The 19,206-nt window shown below is 37.2% G+C and overlaps 3 protein-coding genes across 15 annotated transcripts in view; 1 reads left to right on the top strand and 2 right to left on the bottom strand.

Moving 5' to 3' along the window:
* The window catches only part of LOC149565830 (proline iminopeptidase-like), a 314,435-nt gene that overhangs the window by 80,579 nt on the left and 214,650 nt on the right, over positions 1-19,206 (bottom strand). For all 13 annotated transcript variants that reach the window (XR_016362073.1, XM_089819323.1, XM_089819321.1 and 10 more), the window contains one exon: positions 12,708-12,821. Coding sequence is in view for 12 of the 13 variants with exons in the window: in XM_089819323.1 (XP_089675449.1) it covers positions 12,708-12,821 (114 nt within the window). In the remaining variant the exon portion in view is untranslated. The remainder of the gene's footprint in view (positions 1-12,707; positions 12,822-19,206) is intronic.
* On the bottom strand, positions 3,611-5,287 carry LOC149565833 (uncharacterized). The gene is made up of 4 exons (XM_089817272.1): positions 5,130-5,287; positions 4,869-5,021; positions 4,383-4,783; positions 3,611-4,278 (listed from the first exon to the last, which is right to left on the bottom strand). The coding sequence occupies exons 1-4, from the start codon at positions 5,260-5,262 to the stop codon at positions 3,862-3,864; spliced, it is 1,104 nt and encodes a 367-aa protein (XP_089673398.1). The 5' UTR covers positions 5,263-5,287; the 3' UTR covers positions 3,611-3,861.
* Positions 6,645-9,730, top strand: LOC149565834 (uncharacterized). The gene is made up of 3 exons (XM_089823357.1): positions 6,645-6,741; positions 6,846-7,180; positions 9,616-9,730. Exons 2-3 carry the CDS (start codon positions 6,900-6,902, stop codon positions 9,728-9,730), a joined length of 396 nt encoding a protein of 131 aa, XP_089679483.1. The 5' UTR covers positions 6,645-6,741; positions 6,846-6,899.

Below are 19,206 nucleotides of genomic sequence, written 5' to 3' on the forward strand. Positions count from 1 at the left end.
CATTGAACCATCAGGCGGCCATTTGCATCGTACTGAATTCGGCTGCGGCCCCCACTATTATTGTTGGTATTGTTGTTGTTATTATTGTTTTGCCCTCTTGTATTATTTATGTATCCGCCTAAAGTGGCACCAACAGTGCTAATGTTTCCGCTCCCTCTCGACGTGGAAGTTTCCCGCGTCAGGAGCACTTGTTGATGCCCTCTTGTTTTCATATTTAAGGGGAATGCTTTTGTGGAATGTCCCATAATTTGACAAATATCAAAAAATTGGTTTTTCAGGCAGGATCCCTTCGTGTGACCTTCTATCTTGCACTCTGTGCACCATAGCTCGTTTCCCTTTGTCTCTTTCTGCATATTCTTAAATTCTCATTCTAATCATATCCTTCTAGAGAGCTCGGACCTTCTTACTATCATTTTCGTCACCACTGCTATCTTCATTTTCTTCCTTAACGCTGGGCATAGTCCTTCAATGAAACATTGCTTTTTCAGCCCATTTGTCGGCTTACTTTCCATTTTATTCATTAATTCTTTTAGTTTTCTGGCATATACACGGACTATTTCATTTTTCCCTTGTTTTGTGGTGTAGATTTCTGCTATGATCTCATTGTCATCTCGCAGTAATTGAAACTCAATGATAAACTCTTTTTTAACTGCTGCCCAGGAAGTTAATTTTTGGGGATCGGCATCGGCAAACCAATCAATTGCTACACCCGTCAGGGTTGCTGGAAATTGCCAGACCCATTTATCTGTGTCGGTTATGTCATTCGCCGTCCAAATTGTTTCGCATGTCCTATAGTGTCTGATTGGATCGCCCGTTCCATCACCATCAAACTTTGGCAATTTTTCCTTTGGTCTAGCAATTACTATTCGAGTTTGAGGTACTTGTGTACCTGCACTGTTTGCACACCCACATTGTTCTGCAAACCCGCACCATTTTGAATAGTCGTCTTATTTCCCACAGCTGTGTTATTTGGTGAAAAGGATCTTCATTAAGCGAAGTTGTCCGTTCTGGAAGTGTATCGCGAACAAAGAGTTCACTCCACGCTCGTGCTCCCTCGGCGCTCCGAGCCATGCGAGTTAGTTCCCTTCCGTTTGGATTCTCTTCCCTCGGCGTATACAACTTAAGAAATTTCTCCCTTGTTTCTTCCACCAAATCCAACCTCCGCCGAGTCTCTTCCAACAATTCCTCGGTGCTTCGGTGTCCATTGGCAATCTACTGAAACCTCCGTCTATGTTCGGCCTGTTGTGCCAAAATTAAATTCCCTTGTGTGGTGCATATTTCATCTTTTTCCTTTAGCTTATTTTTTATTTTCGTTCAGCTGATTCGGCATTAGTCTTCATTCCTCTACCTTCATTCCAGGTCCATGGGGCAAAGGCGCCAAATGTCTACCATATGGGGTAAATAGTTTAATGCATACATACAATAGACAAGAACATGTAACACGGCAGTACTCCTTTTATTATTTGCATATATGCTGAAGAGATTACATAGTGCTTCCCATCATGATTACAACAATGATCCCAAGTCCATTCCGGATGGTGTACATATACTATTTCGAAGGGGTGACTCAATCATCACGCGTCCTTTCAGATGCTAATCTACCCATCGGCTATTTTATAACTTCACCGACAACATGCTAATCTACCCGTCGGCTATTTTATAATTTTACTGACAACACATAGGAACCAGAGACAAGCTTTTTGGGTGTGAGAGCCCCTTCAGCCCCCCATCTGACATTCTCATTAGACAAAGAAGTTGTAGAAATTAAAAAACAGAAAAGATAGGAAGTTGTAGAGGAATCAGGATCCTTTCAATTGAATTAATTTGTGTAGCATGTTGATTGCAGAGAGTGTTGGCATTACTTGCATTGATCATTGTTACGATGATTTAGTTCAAATGTGTATTTGTCGTCAACTGTTATTGTGACAGCCATACAAAGAGATTTTGTTGCTAATTACTACCTTAGTTCACGATCGTAACATTGTGTCAACTTTGGAGGATCATTTCGACACTAACAACCATTATGTTGTAGTGTCATCACTTGGGAGGGCAGTTTAACCTCATTGCTGTTAAGGCACTACTTCAGTCAATAGTTGGGTGTTTCAGCATTGATAGGACAATCAACATTATTTGGCATGAGCATTGGCTTGTGGAGAAATTTTGGCTATGGTCCAGCCTCTTTTTGACAACTCCAAACTGCCATCTTTTACATTTGCAACTTTGTCGTAGTCCTTCCAATAATTCACAGAAGTCCACAAATCCATAAAGGGCTATTATCACCGAAATATTGCCTGTATAGGTCTGGAAAACAGTCATGAATGCCCATATGTGCCAATTGTATAGGCATAATCTAATGATAATAAGGATTAAATATAAAAATTAAATAATTAAATAATGGGAAAATATAATTATATTATATTAATTGGATTAAATAAACAATAACATATTATATTATATAATTATCTAAATTATAACTATTATAATAGAAGACCATATTATTAGAAAGGTCACATTTTATATTATTAATTATAAATAATGTTTAATCTAAGACAATTATAAACTAATCATTAATGAAGAGTCACATTGTCTAAAATACAATGAACTAACTCATGGTTAGTACATTGGAAGGGTATGATGTCTTAGTAGAATATAAGGTGCAACCTTTGGATAAGAAGGCTATATATTTAGCATAGTAACGTGAATCGGAATCGTATCGGAATCGGCCGAACCAAATCGTGAATCGAGGGTGAATCGCCGGCGAATCGGCAATGAATTGGTAAATTTGAAAAAACCCTTTAAATGTAAAGATTTTAACAATTTAAGACTTATTTCATGCACCCTTTATTGAATATAACTTAAAAACACTATAACATCATCAAATAGAATCTAACATACATAAACATGAAACATAAAATCCATCACATACGTAACTATGTTATCATTATGTACTAAAATGTAAATTGTATGCTAGCTAAAGTAAATAAAAATCAAATGATCATAATGATTCAAATCATAGAATCAGTAAGATGAAATCATGAAGATCTATAAGACATCAAATCATAAATGTATGTATAAATCTAAGATGAAGATCCATGAAAGTTTGAAACATATGTCTATCAGTGATTCAGTATCACTATCAATATCTACACAGTGTAAACAAAATATAAAAACAAGGCTCCAGCTCAAGCCTCATCATCCTCTAGCTCTGCTGCTGCCTCAACCTCAGCCTCTGAGTATCCAGTTTGCCTATGAGAAAGGCGTGTAAGGTAGGTCCTAGAGGACCGCCGAGCCATGTCCCCTGCATGGGCAATGGGCTCATGAATAACATCGCTAGGGCCTGCATCTGTGCGTGCGCGTGTGCGTCTACCAATGCTTGAACGTGCTCTAGCTGCCTCCTCTGCCCTGGCCACAGCCTCAGCCTCTACATCCACCTGGTCAACCCACGCACGGTCTTCCTCAATGAAGACTGGGTCCGCGGTCTCTGTGATCCACTCTGATTCTGGATCAATCTCCTCTAGAATGATCGGAGAGGAATCAGAGCCCAAAATCTATCTGATCCTAAGACGAAGGTTGTAATGAACAAAGACAAGATCATTCAACCTCTGCACTGTCAACCTGTTTCTCCTCTTCGAGTGGATGTGCTCGAACATGGACCAACTACGCTGCTCGGCTGACTCAGAATGCGGATGGCAATTTTTTGAAGGTTTGGGGTTGTGGCCCCAAACATTTGCCACCATCTATCTGAAATAAGGAAAAAACAAAAACAATTAGTCTCATTTACAGATTACAACTCTAAAATTAATGCATTATATAATCAACTTTAAGTTTAGAATCTAGATTCATGAACATTGAATATATTATTTAATTTTTAGCTAGCTGTAGTGTTGTCTGAGCATTTATGGCCATCCTGCCAGAGAAAAGTGGCCCCTCCTTATTGTTGAACTGGTCTAGCTCAACAATCGCAGCAGCGCTATTTTCATCGCTACTCAATCTTTGAATCACTGTGTATAAGCCAGTGAGAACCTCCGCATCCGCCTTGAACTCAGGACGGAAACGAAATGCCAGATTCAAATAGTAAGCTGCTGCGTGGATGGGTCGATGGAGCTGATTCTGCCATCTCCTATCGATGATGTCCCAAATAGGACCATACCTCTCCTGCACTCCTGCATATTGGGCTCTGATGGCCTCCTTGGCCCTATCCATGCCCTCATAAATGTAGCCCATAGAGGGCTTCTCCCCATCAACAGTTCGTAGCAAAGCTACAAGGGGCTCAGTGACCTACATATAAAGTAAAACAAAAAATTTGAGTCAAAACTTAAATATAAAATAATATAACTTAAAGTAAAAGCAAAATACTAAATGTTAAATTGCACTAAATTTACCTTAAGGATTTCTCTAGTGGGTTTCCAAAAACCATCCTCATCAAATATGCAATCCGCCACATCTAACCTTACAGTGGTCGTAGCATAGGAAGAGCAAATCCACTCCTGCCCAACAAACATGCTCCTCAATCCATCCCTTGATGTCAACAAGGACTGCAAGGTGATGAAATTCGAGGCAAACCTCGTAATACCTGGGCGAGCTAACTCCTTGCCTTTTGTGTACTTCCTCATTGTGCTAAGGACAAATGCATGATTATAAATGAATTTGCATATGTTTTTTGCCCTTTCCACACATGACTTGACAAACTCAAGTTTGCCAATTTCCTCCAACATGAGGTCAATGCAGTGTGCCGCACAAGGGGACCAAAATATGGTGGGATACCTCTCCATCAGAAGTTTACCTACAACAATTTTAAGTCAATTAGAAACTCAAATTTCAAAATTCAAATAAATTTATTTTCAAAACTTGCAAAGTTAAAAGTTTACCTGCTGCAACATAATTTGCTGCATTATCCGTCACCACCTGGATCACATTTTGTTCTCCCACCTCTGCTATAACTTCTTCAATAGCCTCACATAAATATGTGGCATTTTTCACATGTGCGGAAGCATCAATGGATTTTATGAACATGGTATATCCTACAAGTAACAAAACAACGAATTATAATATTAAATGGATCATTAACGAATTAGCATTCAACAAATCAAAATTTACAATGTATGTAGGAAAGTAGAATGATCAATCACCTCCACAGGATACAAGAAAATTGAGGAGTGTTCTATTCCTCCTATCGGTCCAACCATCAGTCATGATGGTGCAACCCTTTGCAATCCATTCCTTTCGGTTCTCCTCGAGGTCAACCCTCATGTCCTCTACCATCTCATCCAGGAGGTATTCGCTCAACTCAGCCTCAGTTGGGGCTTTAAACCCAGGACCACAAATAGCAACCGCATCTATCATATTCTGCCAATAAGGAGCCTTGTCACAAATAAAAGTTTAGATGTCAAAGACTCAAATTATAAAACAAGTAGATATAATTAGAGTTTTACTTTTACTTTTAATTTTAGCTTTAAAGAAAACAAAGAAAAAAGAGTTGAGGAGTGTTGATATTGGCTCCTTAATGCTCCCAAAGCAATTGATGGGCTCCCCAAATGGCTTGCTGATCTCTTTGGTGCTCCTCCTTCTTGCCGGTTGGAAACTTATGGCTTTTCTTTTCTCTTCTTCTCTCTCACTTTTCCTCTCTTCTACTCATGCTTCACAAATAGATTCTTTTTTCTGTTTTCTTTAAAGCTAAAATTAAGAGTAAAAGTAAAACTTTAATTATATCTACTTGTTTTATAATTTGAGTCTTTGACATCTAAACTTTTATTTGTGACAGGGCTCCTTATTGGCAGAATATGATAGATGCGGTTGCTATTTGTGGTCTAGGGTTTAAAGCCCCAACTGAGGCTGAGTTGAGCGAATACCTCCTGGATGAGATGGTAGAGGACATGAGGGTTGACCTCGAGGAGAACCGAAAGGAATGGATTGCAAAGGGTTACACCATCATGACTGATGGTTGGACCGATAGGAGGAATAGAACACTCCTCAATTTTCTTGTATCCTGTGGAGGTGATTGATCATTCTACTTTCCTACATACATTGTAAATTTTGATTTGTTGAATGCTAATTCGTTAATGATCCATTTAATATTATAATTCGTTGTTTTGTTACTTGTAGGATATACCATGTTCATAAAATCCATTGATGCTTCCGCACATGTCAAAAATGCCACATATTTATGTGAGGCTATTGAGGAAGTTATAGCAGAGGTGGGAGAACAAAATGTGATCCAGGTGGTGACGGATAATGTAGCAAATTATGTTGCAGCAGGTAAACTTTTAACTTTGCAAGTTTTGAAAATAAATTTATTTGAATTTTGAAATTTGAGTTTCTAATTGACTTAAAATTGTTGTATGTAAACTTTTGATGGAGAGGCACTCCACCACATTTTGGTCCCCTTGTGCGGCACACTGCATTGACCTCATGTTGGAGGAAATTGGCAAACTTGAGTTTGTCAAGTCATGTGTGGAAAGGGCAAAAAACATATGCAAATTCATTTATAATCATGCATTTGTCCTTAGCACAATGAGGAAGTACACAAAAGGCAAGGAGTTAGCTCGCCCAGGTATCACGAGGTTTGCCTCGAATTTCATCACCTTGCAATCCTTGTTGACATCAAGGGATGGATTGAGGAGCATGTTTGTTGGGCAGTAGTGGATTTTCTCTTCCTATGCTACGACCACTGTAGGGTTAGATGTGGCGGATTGCATATTTGATGAGGATGGTTTTTGGAAACCCGCTAGAGAAATCCTTAAGGTAAATTTATTGCAATTTAACATTTAGTATTTTGCTTTTACTTTAAGTTATATTATTTTATATTTAAGTTTTGACTCAAATTTTTTGTTTTACTTTATATGTAGGTCACTGAGCCCCTTGTAGCTTTGCTACGAACTGCTGATGGGGAGAAGCCCTCTATGGGCTACATTTATGAGGGCATGGATAGGGCCAAGGAGGCCATCAGAGCCAAATATGCAGGAGTGCAGGAGAGGTATGGCCCTATTTGGGACATCATCGATAGGAGATGGCAGAATCAGCTCCATCGACCCATCCATGCAGCAGCTTACTATCTGAATCCGGCATTTCGTTTCCGTCCTGAGTTCAAGGTGGATGCGGAGGTTCTCACTGGCTTATACACAGTGATTCAAAGATTGAGTAGTGATGAAAATAGCGCTGCTGCGATTGTTGAGCTAGACCAGTTCAACAATAAGGAGGGGCCACTTTTCTCTGGCAAGATAGCCATAAATGCTCAGACAACACTACAGCAAGGTAAAAATTAAATAATATATTCAATGTTCATGAATCTAGATTCTAAACTTAAAGTTGATTATATAATGCATTAATTTTAGAGTTGTAATCTGTAAATGAGACTAATTGTTTTTGTTTTTTCCTTATTTCAGATAGATGGTAGCAAATGTTTGGGGCCACAACCCCAAACCTTCAAAAAATTGCCATCTGCATTCTGAGTCAGCCGAGCAGCGCTTCTGGATGTGAGCGCAGTTGGTCCATGTTCGAGCACATCCACTCGAAGAGGAGAAACAGGTTGACAGTGCAGAGGTTGAATGATCTTGTCTTTGTTCATTACAACCTTCGTCTTAGGATCAGACAGATTTTGGGTGCTGACTCCTCTCCAATCATTCTAGAGGAGATTGATCCAGAATCAGAGTGGATCACAGAGACCGTGGACCCACTCTTCACTGAGGAAGACCGTGCGTGGGTTGACCAGGTGGATGTAGAGGCTGAGGCTGTGGCCAGGGCAGAGGAGGCAGCTAGAGCACGTTCAGGCATTGGTAGACGCACACGCGCATGCACAGACGCAGGCCCTAGCGACGTTATTCATGAGCCCATTGCCCATGCAGGGGGCATGGCTCGGCGGTCCTCTAGGACCTACCTTACACGCCTTTCTCATAGGCAAACTGGATACTCAGAGGCTGAGGTTGAGGCAGCAGCAGAGCTAGAGGATGATGATGAGGATGATGAGGCTTGAGTTGGAGCCTTGTTTTTATATTTTGTTTACACTGTATAGATATTGATAGTGATACTGAATCACTGATAGACATATGTTTCAAACTTTCATGGATCTTCATCTTAGATTTATACATACATTTATGATTTGATGTCTTATAGATCTTCATGATTTCATCTTACTGATTCTATGATTTGAATCATTATGATCATTTGATTTTTATTTACTTCAGCTAGCATACAATTTACATTTTAGTACATAATGATAACATAGTTACGTATGTGATGGATTTTATGTTTCATGTTTATGTATGTTAGATTCTATTTGATGATGTTATAGTGTTTTTAAGTTATATTCAATAAAGGGTGCATGAAATAAGTCTTAAATTGTTAAAATCTTTACATTTAAAGGGTTTTTTCAAATTTGCCGATTCATTGCCGATTCACCGGCGATTCACCCCCGATTCACGATTTGATTCGGCCTTGCCGATTCCGATACGATTCTGATTCATGTTATTATGGTTCAAACCCATGCCCTCAAGCGTGGGTTGGGAACTAGGAGTAGTGCGGGGCACAAAGTAACTATCCATTTTGTATTTCCGCACTCTAGGCTGCAATAGGTTGGTGAGGGACTCTGTCTCAGTATGTGACCGACCAGCACTAGCACTAGCACGAGCAAAAGAACTAGGATAAAAAGGAGGCCTAGAAGAACCCTCTCCAACACAACCTACGGATGCGGAAGCTGATGCAGATGCAAATGTGGATGCGGTTGCGGATGCGGGAACATGGGAGCCAATACCCCTTAATCCTTCAACTTGCATTTTCCTATTTGCTTTGTCTTTTTCAATTTTTTCTAATGCCATTAAGTAAGTACGTTTTGCCTCAGGAGTTTGGTTAGTGCAAACTGTAACATCATGTCCAGGTATAGCAGCAATGTGGAATTTCAATCAATAAATACCCCCGGAAGTTATTTTTTCTTTACAAAACATGCATTTTGTTTGATATTTGGTTCTTCCAGGAAACTCTTCATTATATTTTCAACATTCATCTTTTTTACCCATTGGAATTTGCGAAAAATGAGAGCAAAGGCCGCTGCAATAATTTATTTTATGTAAAATATCAAAGTTTGAAGCTAATAAAAATTAGAAAACAACAAACCCTAGCTTGCAACTTAGTAAAAATAAAGAACATTCAAGATTTACACTAAAATTCTTGAAAACTATAGAAATTTAACAAAAAACGCATAATACACTAAAAATTTAACAAAAAATGCATAATACACTAACATGCAAGAAAAAAATAAGCACTTACCTCTTGCAAATGAGTTGAGGAGTGTTGATATTGGCTCCTTAATGCTCCCAAAGCAATTGAAGGGCTCCCCAAATGGCCTGCTGATCTCTTTGGTGCTCCTCCTTCTTGCCGGTTGGAAACCTATGGCTTTTCTTTTCTCTTCTTCTCTCTCACTTTTCCTCTCTTCTACTCATGCTTCACAAATAGAAGGCCCTTTAGGGTTATAACAAAGAGAATAGGTCAAAAACAAAGTGAAAAAAACAAGTTATTTTTTTAAAAATTTCAACTTCCCTTTTTACATGCCGCGGGCGATTCATAGCCAATTGTTTAAGGCGATTTTGGCGATTTTTACATGAATCACCTGAATCGGCGATTCAGGCGATTCATGGCCCAGAAATCGGCGATGCCGATTCACAATTCAAAAAAAATCGCGCAAGATGAATCGGGTCGCAAAATCGCCAATTCAGGCGATTCTCGTTACTATGATATTTAGTGATGGAAGACCTTCAAAAGGATACTACAGGTGGGAGAAAAAGAAGTATAACAGCGAACAAGAGTGAAGCCGCGACAAAAACAGCGATTAGGAAAATTCAGTGAAAGTTTTCAATTGCAAAGCATACAGGACACATGCTCAGGTGATACAGCATGGTTGATAGCTTAAATAATTGCAGTAGAACGTATGGGCATTACCAAAAAGCGCATATTAAAAAGATAAGGAGTAGCACCACCATCAACGTAGGATTTGAGGAAAATGATGGAATACACATGTAAAGAATACACAATCATCGAGACAATACACGATAGAAATATATCAGAATTGAGGGGAGAATAATCAAGGACTATAAGAGAGGAATAATCAATGCTGGAGATGGACACAGTGATTAATATAAAATTATTTATCTGCAAATTTATGATTTTATATGGGACGATGACTAGATTACAACAAAAAGAATTCTTCCTCGACAGCCCACATGTGTCAAATGGAGACAAGTCGTGAAAGAATGTTAGACTTACAGCAGGAACTCGTTTTTCTAGCTCTGCGCACAAGTTTGGAAAGGTTGAGCTGCTGCATAGAAATGCATTTACCATCATATCAAATTCTACCAGAATTTATGACTCTAATGCTTAATTATTCATGGTTGGCGGGATCCTTGCAGCCTCATACATATTGGGATATCCCATGTCATTAGTAATGATCTGGTGTACAGTGCCAACATACCTTATTAAGTAGGGTAACAGAATGTAAACTACAAGGAAATGATGTATAGCTCAAAAGAATCAATCATTAGATGTAGCATCTTAGACACATTATCATAATAGCAGAGATAACACAAATCAGAGACGGTGCTAAGCAATTAAATGACAAGATTCATAAGAAGGCTAGAGGACACTTAGAAGGGGCAAGAACTGGAACCAGCGATAGTCAAATTTAACTACAAACTCTCAAAATACTCTAGAAGGGATTGCAGTTGTAACCTATGTAATTTATAAAGATATGGTTCAGCATTGCCTCCTTTAGAAGTTCTCAATCATTTGGTCTTTTCATTCGATAGACCCTTATCAATCCATTTGGTTGAATTATCAGACATTGGACAACCTCAAAATATATATTAATGTAATGGACACCCCTAGATGTCCCAAAAAAACTAAACCAAATTGCTGAAAGGAATTATGTCAAACAGTTTGCATTCAACTTCTTATTTCTCCGTTTAATATTTTAAACCCCTTATAACTCCGGAAATCAAACGTTTATTGTTTGTTGTGTTTCGTGCATGGAATTGGTATCATACAACATAAACAAGAAAGAAACTACAATGATATGCAAAGTGGAAATGAACTGCTGCTAATAAAATGTTATTTTCAGAATTCATAAAACCAAATACATGGCAGATTTATCAACTCACTAATTACTTCAGTAGTATTGACATAATACTCCAGCCCATGCTTACGAACTTGCTGCTACAATACTTTGTCCTTCAATCAGTCCACTACCTTCATAATACCATTCCCTCCAAGCGGCATAAGCGTCGGACAAGTAGTGAAGAAGATATGAGCAAAATACCAAATCTGCCTGTAGCCGGAAATGCAACTAAACTGCCTGATAATGAAGCCAATAACAAAGAATTCCAAAGGCCAAACCCCAAGGGAATGACGTCTAGAATGTTACAACAGAGGATAGACGTCCTCAAATGCCAAGAACGGAGCTGCAACTCACACACCAATTTCTTCTCATATTCAACCTGTCTAATGAAGCCGCAAATGCTTCCTTTTATTCAATTCTCAAGGGTCCGCTCAACTCATATGGGCAATGTGGGATAAAAGATGTGTAATATATAAAACATATATTAAAATACCCCTTATGTCTCCCTTGGGTACACATCACCATAAAATAAATATTAAAGTAACACTTTAATATTTTACAATTAAATTAGACGTTACTTTAATAAAACTTCAGGCATTAAAATGTATTAGCAATCGGACTCAGAATAATGCGAGTGATAGCTCATCGGAAAGCTCTCACCGAGGAGTATCGAATCCAATCACCAAAATTGACCTGCACTGTGTCCTGCCGACTTACTAAAAATAGTAAGTATGCCTGAAACTGAGTAAATCAACTTCGTTTTGGCCCAAACTGGAAATGACTAGGCCAAAACACTCCAGGATCCCATTAAACCCTTCGTTAGCCCTCGGGACCATGTAGAACAAGGCTAACGCACACACACTTGGTCAACTGCTAAAATGGGGACATTACAATTAATTTCAGATCCGAGAATTATGTCAGAAGTAATTGAAAAACAAGAAACCAGTCCCAAAACCTAAGGAACTTTAGTAGGGACATTACAGAACCCAATGGTTATGTATGATTCTTAACTATATCAATTTTTAAAGCTGGTATTAAATCAATTAAGAGAACTCAAATGCCAAGGCATCTAAATTAGGCAAAGGATGGTACTTTAAGAGGATCTTTGCTTCTTGGTAAACACAAAAGCTCAATACTATGCAACGTTTATAACACCACAATACGGAACCTCATGGAGATTCTTATGTATGGAAGTTTGATATATGGTTTCACCTTTAGGTTTCAGTTTCCCATTTAGGTGTTAATCCTGTATATGTAATTTTGATAACCAACATCCGTATCTGGTTGTTATTTCTTACAGCATGAAGGAAGTTAGTTTCTGTCTCAACAAGAATTGTGGATGCACTTGCAAAAACGTAATTTTGAAAAACATTATAATTAGATTGATTGAGTTGCATTTCTTTTACATACTATTTACCAAAAACCCCTAAATCCATATTTGACTTAGCTTTATATAAAATACTTAAGCTCCTGATGGCATATTTGCAATCTATACTTTAATGCATGTAATGCCCTTGCCCAAAATAAAACAAATGCATTTATAGTGCTGTTATTTTTAGCTCGCAAAATATATAGAAAACCCTGTAAAAGCACAAGCCAGAAGGCTCACCTGTACAATTATGGTTGGAATATGTCTAATTTTGTCCACATTGTCAAGTAGGAATGAATCTGTTGGAAAGAAAGCCTTGTTCTTGAAATAATTATTTTCAATACAAGCAAAAGCCTGCCAAACCAAAACAAAAAACTTTAAGCACTGATACCTGGGTGCTGAAGCAAAAGTGCTCAATAGATTTGCTTTCAATTCTTCAATACATGCATGAGTTAGTATGTACATATGTATGATAACAAACCATTTGAATTCAACACTATAGTCCTATGATCCAACAACAAATATCTGCATCTTTCATTGGTCCAAAGGAAAAAAAAATTTAAAAATAAATATTGATGGGGTGACTAGTTTTTGGAACTGAAAATTTTCTTGCCAGTTTTGGGAATGGCTAGGGGATGGCAAAGTGGGTGGCTCTATAAAATCAGGATAATTAAAATATGTAGGGAAATTCAAAATATTCAAATGAAAACCTTGATAAAGCATGCACTTACACATTATAGAACCTAAAACAATAAGCATTAGCAGAATTCTTATGCCAGATTTGTGTTATTTTGAGAGTCAAAGTCAAATTTTCTCTGGATTTGGAAGTCAAAGTCCCCGATGCATCCCCTATCCCTGGGACGTTTCCGGGATGGGTACAGCTGAAAAACCCCAGGGACACATCCGCGAATAGCATAGAAATTTAATAAATATTCTTTAATGATAACAATTTGTTTTCAGCAGCATAAGTGTATTTAAAGTTATTTTAACAAAAAAAATTAGATAAAGGAGATTTTATGGTTATGCTAAGAAGATTAGTATGATAACAATTGTGATATTGCTATCAGGATTTAACTGTGTGATTTTGAGTCAAACTCATTGACCCATGAGTTTGACTCAAAATCACACAGTTAAATCCTGATAGCAATATCACAATTTGACTTGCTGTGGAAATTATCTCCTACTTATCAAATGATAAACAATCTCAACCACTTAACTTAATATTGTAGTCTAGAATACATGCAAATCACTTAGGTATCAGCATTTATATCATCTTCTTTTCCATTTTTTAAAGACTTTAATTCCCCTAGAAAATAGATAACAACTTAAATATTACATTACATGTCCCTCGTTAACCAAACGAAAAAGAATTTAGAAATAATATTGACGTCACAGATTTCTAAATAGAAAATTAAAAATGTCAATTTCTTTTCATTATAGGAACTTGAATATATAGTTTTATAACAAAACTTTAATGATAACAATTTGTTTACAGCAACAAAATTGTATGTAATGTTACATCAACAAAAAAGTTAAGACACAGGAGATTTTAAGGTTGAGCTAAGAAAGCTAGTACAATAAACATTCTCAACCAATTAAGCTAATATTGCAGTATAGAGTATATGCAAATCACTTAGTTATCATCATACATACAACCTCCTTTTCCAGCTTTTAGAGACTTTTCATTTCTGCAGAAATTATGTAACTACATTGATATTACATTATATGTCCGTCATTGACCCTAGATCATCCTTGTGGAGGAGCAGCATGCTTTTACCACCATACCACTGCCTCATAAGCATGGTGACATCACTAAAAATTTAAACAATATAAAGAACAAAACATGACACTATTATATTAAATAGAGATTTATATAGCATGCAAGAGTCTAACCTTCATACAAATTATGCTATGTCAAATTGTAATTACAAGACAATTGCATAATATGATAATTCTCGCAATATGACTAATATGGAAAACTTCCTATCCTTTATGTTCATTAATTACTTTATCATTTTCTCCAAATTTTCTTATTGAAGTTGATTTTCGTCAGTGTCTTAGTTTGCACCTTGAACAAATGTGTTGTCAAACAGCTCTTCTTATTCAAAAGGAAAGCTCCCTATAAATTTAAAGACTAACCTAAAACATGACAATATGTTACTGCAATTTACATTCTTTAAAATGATTTTTGAGGTGGTTGACGTTCAAGTTCATGCTAAATAAAATGTAAATACATAGCTTTGTAATTTTCCCTAAGGTAATAAGGCCAAGACACTCTTCCATTGGGAGGCAAAAGATTTTATATATTGACATAAAAAAAAATCTACTATGACATGCTTGTGGTGTTCAACTTAATACATAAATTGAAAAATGCACTTATGAAAATGAAGGTGAATAGGCTAACATACAAACACAAACACTATGGTTAAGTTGAATGCATGACTTGATATAGTGCCATGATCTACACATTCAAGATCAACTTACAATAAAATGCTTGCCAATTTGCTGAAGCAGTTTTATGGTTATCTAGCACAAAATGAGATGAATCAATCAACATTTATAGGCAAGCTAAACAAGCAAGTAAAATTTAGGGTTTTCTTGGTATAAAAAATTTAATATTTTGTGTTTTCACTTTGTATGTTTGGGTTAATCTACAATGGTGAGGAAAGAAGCTTTTGCATCTGGTCTAGTCTCAGGCTCTACCAAATTAGTGATGCCATTACTATTTGTAGGCACTTGTCCCATAGAAGCTAGAAACCCTACTTAGAAATATAGTTATCAAGGACCATAACCTAGGTCAATTTATTGTATTAGACCTGAAAAGTATATCATGGAGGCATAAACTGCCTCAGATACCATCTTGTGGGCATTAGTCATCATGATGCGCTTTTCCTTGGACCACCAAAGAAATAATAAGAGAGGTGAATACCCTATTTCTAACAGCATAAGAGAAAAAAATTGCAATAGGGTGGCAAAAGGTAGCCATGGCAGCATCCACAACTACTTCTCAAGGTGATCCAGCCCAACAAGAATCAAATGAAGATGCATTCCAAGGCTTAGTGATCTCTTTTCTATGCATCTAAAACAAATCCACTACCACCTTTGCCTCATCTAATTGTAGTAGAATGCTAGAAACAACACCTACAAGTGTGTCACATAGCTTTTTTTGTGCCCAAATACATACCTAAAGAACAACCATCATTGGAAGTTACTAGGTGGAATAAGGAGCTATCAAAACATGTCGATATTGCATCTGCTGATTTTCGGTTCTTTAACCACTTTCCTTTCAATGTAGCAACTAATCCAGATTGGGCAATTTGTTGCATTTACAATTGCTAGTAAAAGATTACAAGACAACTTCTTGCAAAGACTTGAGTGGCAAGGTTATTGAAATTAAATTTTATGCTAATTTATTCTTACAAAATTTATGTTCAATTTTAGACATAATTATTTATGTTCTTTGATTTATAATAATTTATATTAAATTTGGACTATTTTTTGTTTAAATACTAAACAATGGAATTAATTTTTCGTTTTACTTGTAACTTTCTTGTGAATGCAACTGAAAGAGCAAGAGTAATGGTGGAAGAACAAAAATTAGGATTGGGAAAATAATGTATGAACTATTCTTTCAGATGGGTGGACCATAGGAAAAAACACAGCATTATTAATTTTTTAGTAGGCTTGCAAAGGTGAGTTTTTTTTTCAAATTTGGTGCATGCCTCCAACGAAGTAAAAAATGCAATAACTTTGTCTCTACTGTTAAAGGAAGTTGTAGAGGTGCACATAAAAAATGTTTTGCATAATAACCAATAATGTAATAACAAATGTGGCATCTTGAAGAATCCTCCAAGGCAAACACGACACTTTTTTGGTTACCTTGTGCAGCATCTCCTTGACCTTTTAAAAGGAGGACAAAAAAACTTGATTGGGTGACACCAATTGCAGATGATGCAAGGAGCATCACAAAATTTATCTACAAACACCTTTGGGTTCTTAATTTGATGAGAGATCCAACTCAAGGGAAGAGTTGGTAAGATTAGGTGTGACAAGGTTTGCAACAATTTTGTAATGAGCCCAAGCTGGCTCTCGCTAACAATACTGGACAAAATATGTGATTCTAGAGTTTGTTAGCTTCAATGTTTAGTTTTGGGAATACATGCTTTGGATTTTCCTCAAAATGCAAAATGATGCCAGAATAATAATAAATCCCCAATTATTCAACTATAGACTAACTGAATGCAATGCTGGAATAATAGTAAAAACAAGGTGACAAAATTCCACTTTCAATTTTACCTTAGCACAATTTTTCAATTAATTCCCTTGCACAAATAACTTTCACCAAATACAATTTAGTTATTCTTCAATTATAATAAAGAACCTGGTAATTTGCTGAAATATTCGACCTGCAATTATAAGTGTCAAAGGGATTACAGTCTATCTCCAACGTTCCCAAATGCCACTCCAAGATCATTCGAAATGAACACTGCCAACTATGTGAGGAAATCCTGAAATGGCAGACCACAAAATGTTGAATAAACCCTCTACCATGAACAGAGATTTCAGATGCTAATCTCTATAGAATAAGTCATGCCAAATATGGTTACGATAGCAGATTAGACATGCCAAATGATTAGATTTCACTCACCTAAGTACAGAAAAGAATAACGCCCAGCAACACTGGTGAAACCGCTCAGCTATGATGTGATATACTCAGCCTGATAGGATTATAAACCTCTCCAATATGCTTCAGAAGATTCAATGCTAAGCGCAGGGTATTGACCAAAATACCAGACACCCAGCTTGCAGGCAATATCAATACCAAACAGAGATTTCTTGATGTCTTGAATATGCAGGAGCATAAATGCCCTAGTGCAGATGAAATTGCCAATTTATAACAGACATTTAAATTACCAATTTTCTTCAAAATATGATCTGCCTAAATGCCAATATGAAGAATGCTGGTCAGCAGAATTAATAGGCATTCTAAATCAGAGATAATAATCCCCAAATTCCTCGAAAATAAAATTGCTTCTCAGCCAGAGAAGTCACAATTTGAGAAGACACCACATTCAGATTCCAGAAGCTCAGATCAAATCCATTATACCTTGGCAATGGATTGAATTCGCAGAAGTCAAATCAAACCCTCACAAGAAATAAATAAAAGAAATAGAAAAAATGGATGATCAATTCTCATTATTGGAGTCATATTTATAATCACAATTTCACAAATTGGCTTCCTCTTCACACCTCTCACTAAAGAAGCTTCAACTTCAGAATCCCATTTTATAACATATAATAAGATAAACTTCTTTAGTAATAATAAAGCCTCATTAATAATTCAATAAAGATGAATTCCATCAATGAATGCACAATCCAAAGTGGAAGACGACCAATCAACGATGCCACCATTGCACTGCCAAAAATAGCAACCATCCAAAATTAGACTTACTATAAATAGCAAGTGTACAACAGAGACCCTCAAAACTCACTATCAACTCACAAGGGTCGCAGTGATAAACTGACCAATTCTTGCTAGAAGAACCTGCTAAAACGGGGACATTATAGTCCTCCCTCCTCGTGATTGCTTGACCCCAAGCAATCGCAATCTGAGGTGCTAAGGTATATCCTCAAGCTCCCAAGTGGCATCCTCGTCAGGAAGTTCCTACCACTCTCTGGTGTCCAGAATCACCTCAAGGATCAATTCAAGCCTCCCCTCATCGTCAAACGGGGGTCAAATATAAGATGGGACCACATGTCTGCCTAGTTCCTTCTTGAGGTGCAAAATGTGAAACACATTATGCACCCTGTTGCACTCAAGCATGTCCAACTCATATGCCACCTCACCAATATGCCTCACTAAGCTAAAGGAATCATAATACCAAGACTTGAGCTTCTTGACACCACTCTTCTTGATGGAAGATTGTCTATACGGTTATAGCATCAAGTAAACCATATCGCCCACCTAAAAGAAATGAGATGCCCTCTAATCAACATACTGCTTCTGCTGATTTTGTGCCCTTTGTATACTATGTCTCAATATCCTCATAATGTGTTGACTATCCTGTAGCATATCTCTTGCACTAGGCACTCTACTATCACTGTAAAGAAAATCCATACAGAGCTCTAAATGGTGACATCTGTATAGTCATGTGGTGAGTGGAATTATAACAATTCTCACATAGATGAATTCGCTTCACCCAAGCCCTCTACTAAGAAGAAACATAGTTCTACAAAATGCCCTCCACCCACTTACAATCTTGGTCTAGCCATTAGTCTGCGAGTGATAACTAGTGCTCGGAGTTGATTCAGTCCCACACAATTTGAAAACATCTTCCCAAAAGTGATTCATGAATTGGCTATCGCGGTCGCTCACTATAGTCCTAGGTAAAACATGCAACCCGAACACCTCTCAAAAGAATACCTCTACCAGTTGTACTATTGAATATGTAGAGGTGATGGGAAAAAAGTGAGCATACTTTCTGAGATGATCCACCACCACATAAAGACAATCTCTACCCTAGGCCTTCGACAAGCCCACAATGAAATCCATAGATATACATACTCTCCAACTTCTTCTTAGGATTGGGAAGTGGTTGTAGCAACCCTGTAGGGTGGCTATGCTCTTGTTTGTTCTGCTGACAAACTAAGCACTCTCTAACATAATGTTGCACATTGGTCTTCAACCGAGTTCCCAAAATTGGTGCAATTTTGGCAATTTCGCGATATGAACAACCTT

The sequence above is a fragment of the Cupressus sempervirens genome, chromosome 3 (genome assembly GCF_028749045.1).
Source record: "Cupressus sempervirens isolate cs-2001-9-10 chromosome 3, ASM2874904v1, whole genome shotgun sequence".
Lineage (NCBI taxonomy): Eukaryota > Viridiplantae > Streptophyta > Pinopsida > Cupressales > Cupressaceae > Cupressus > Cupressus sempervirens.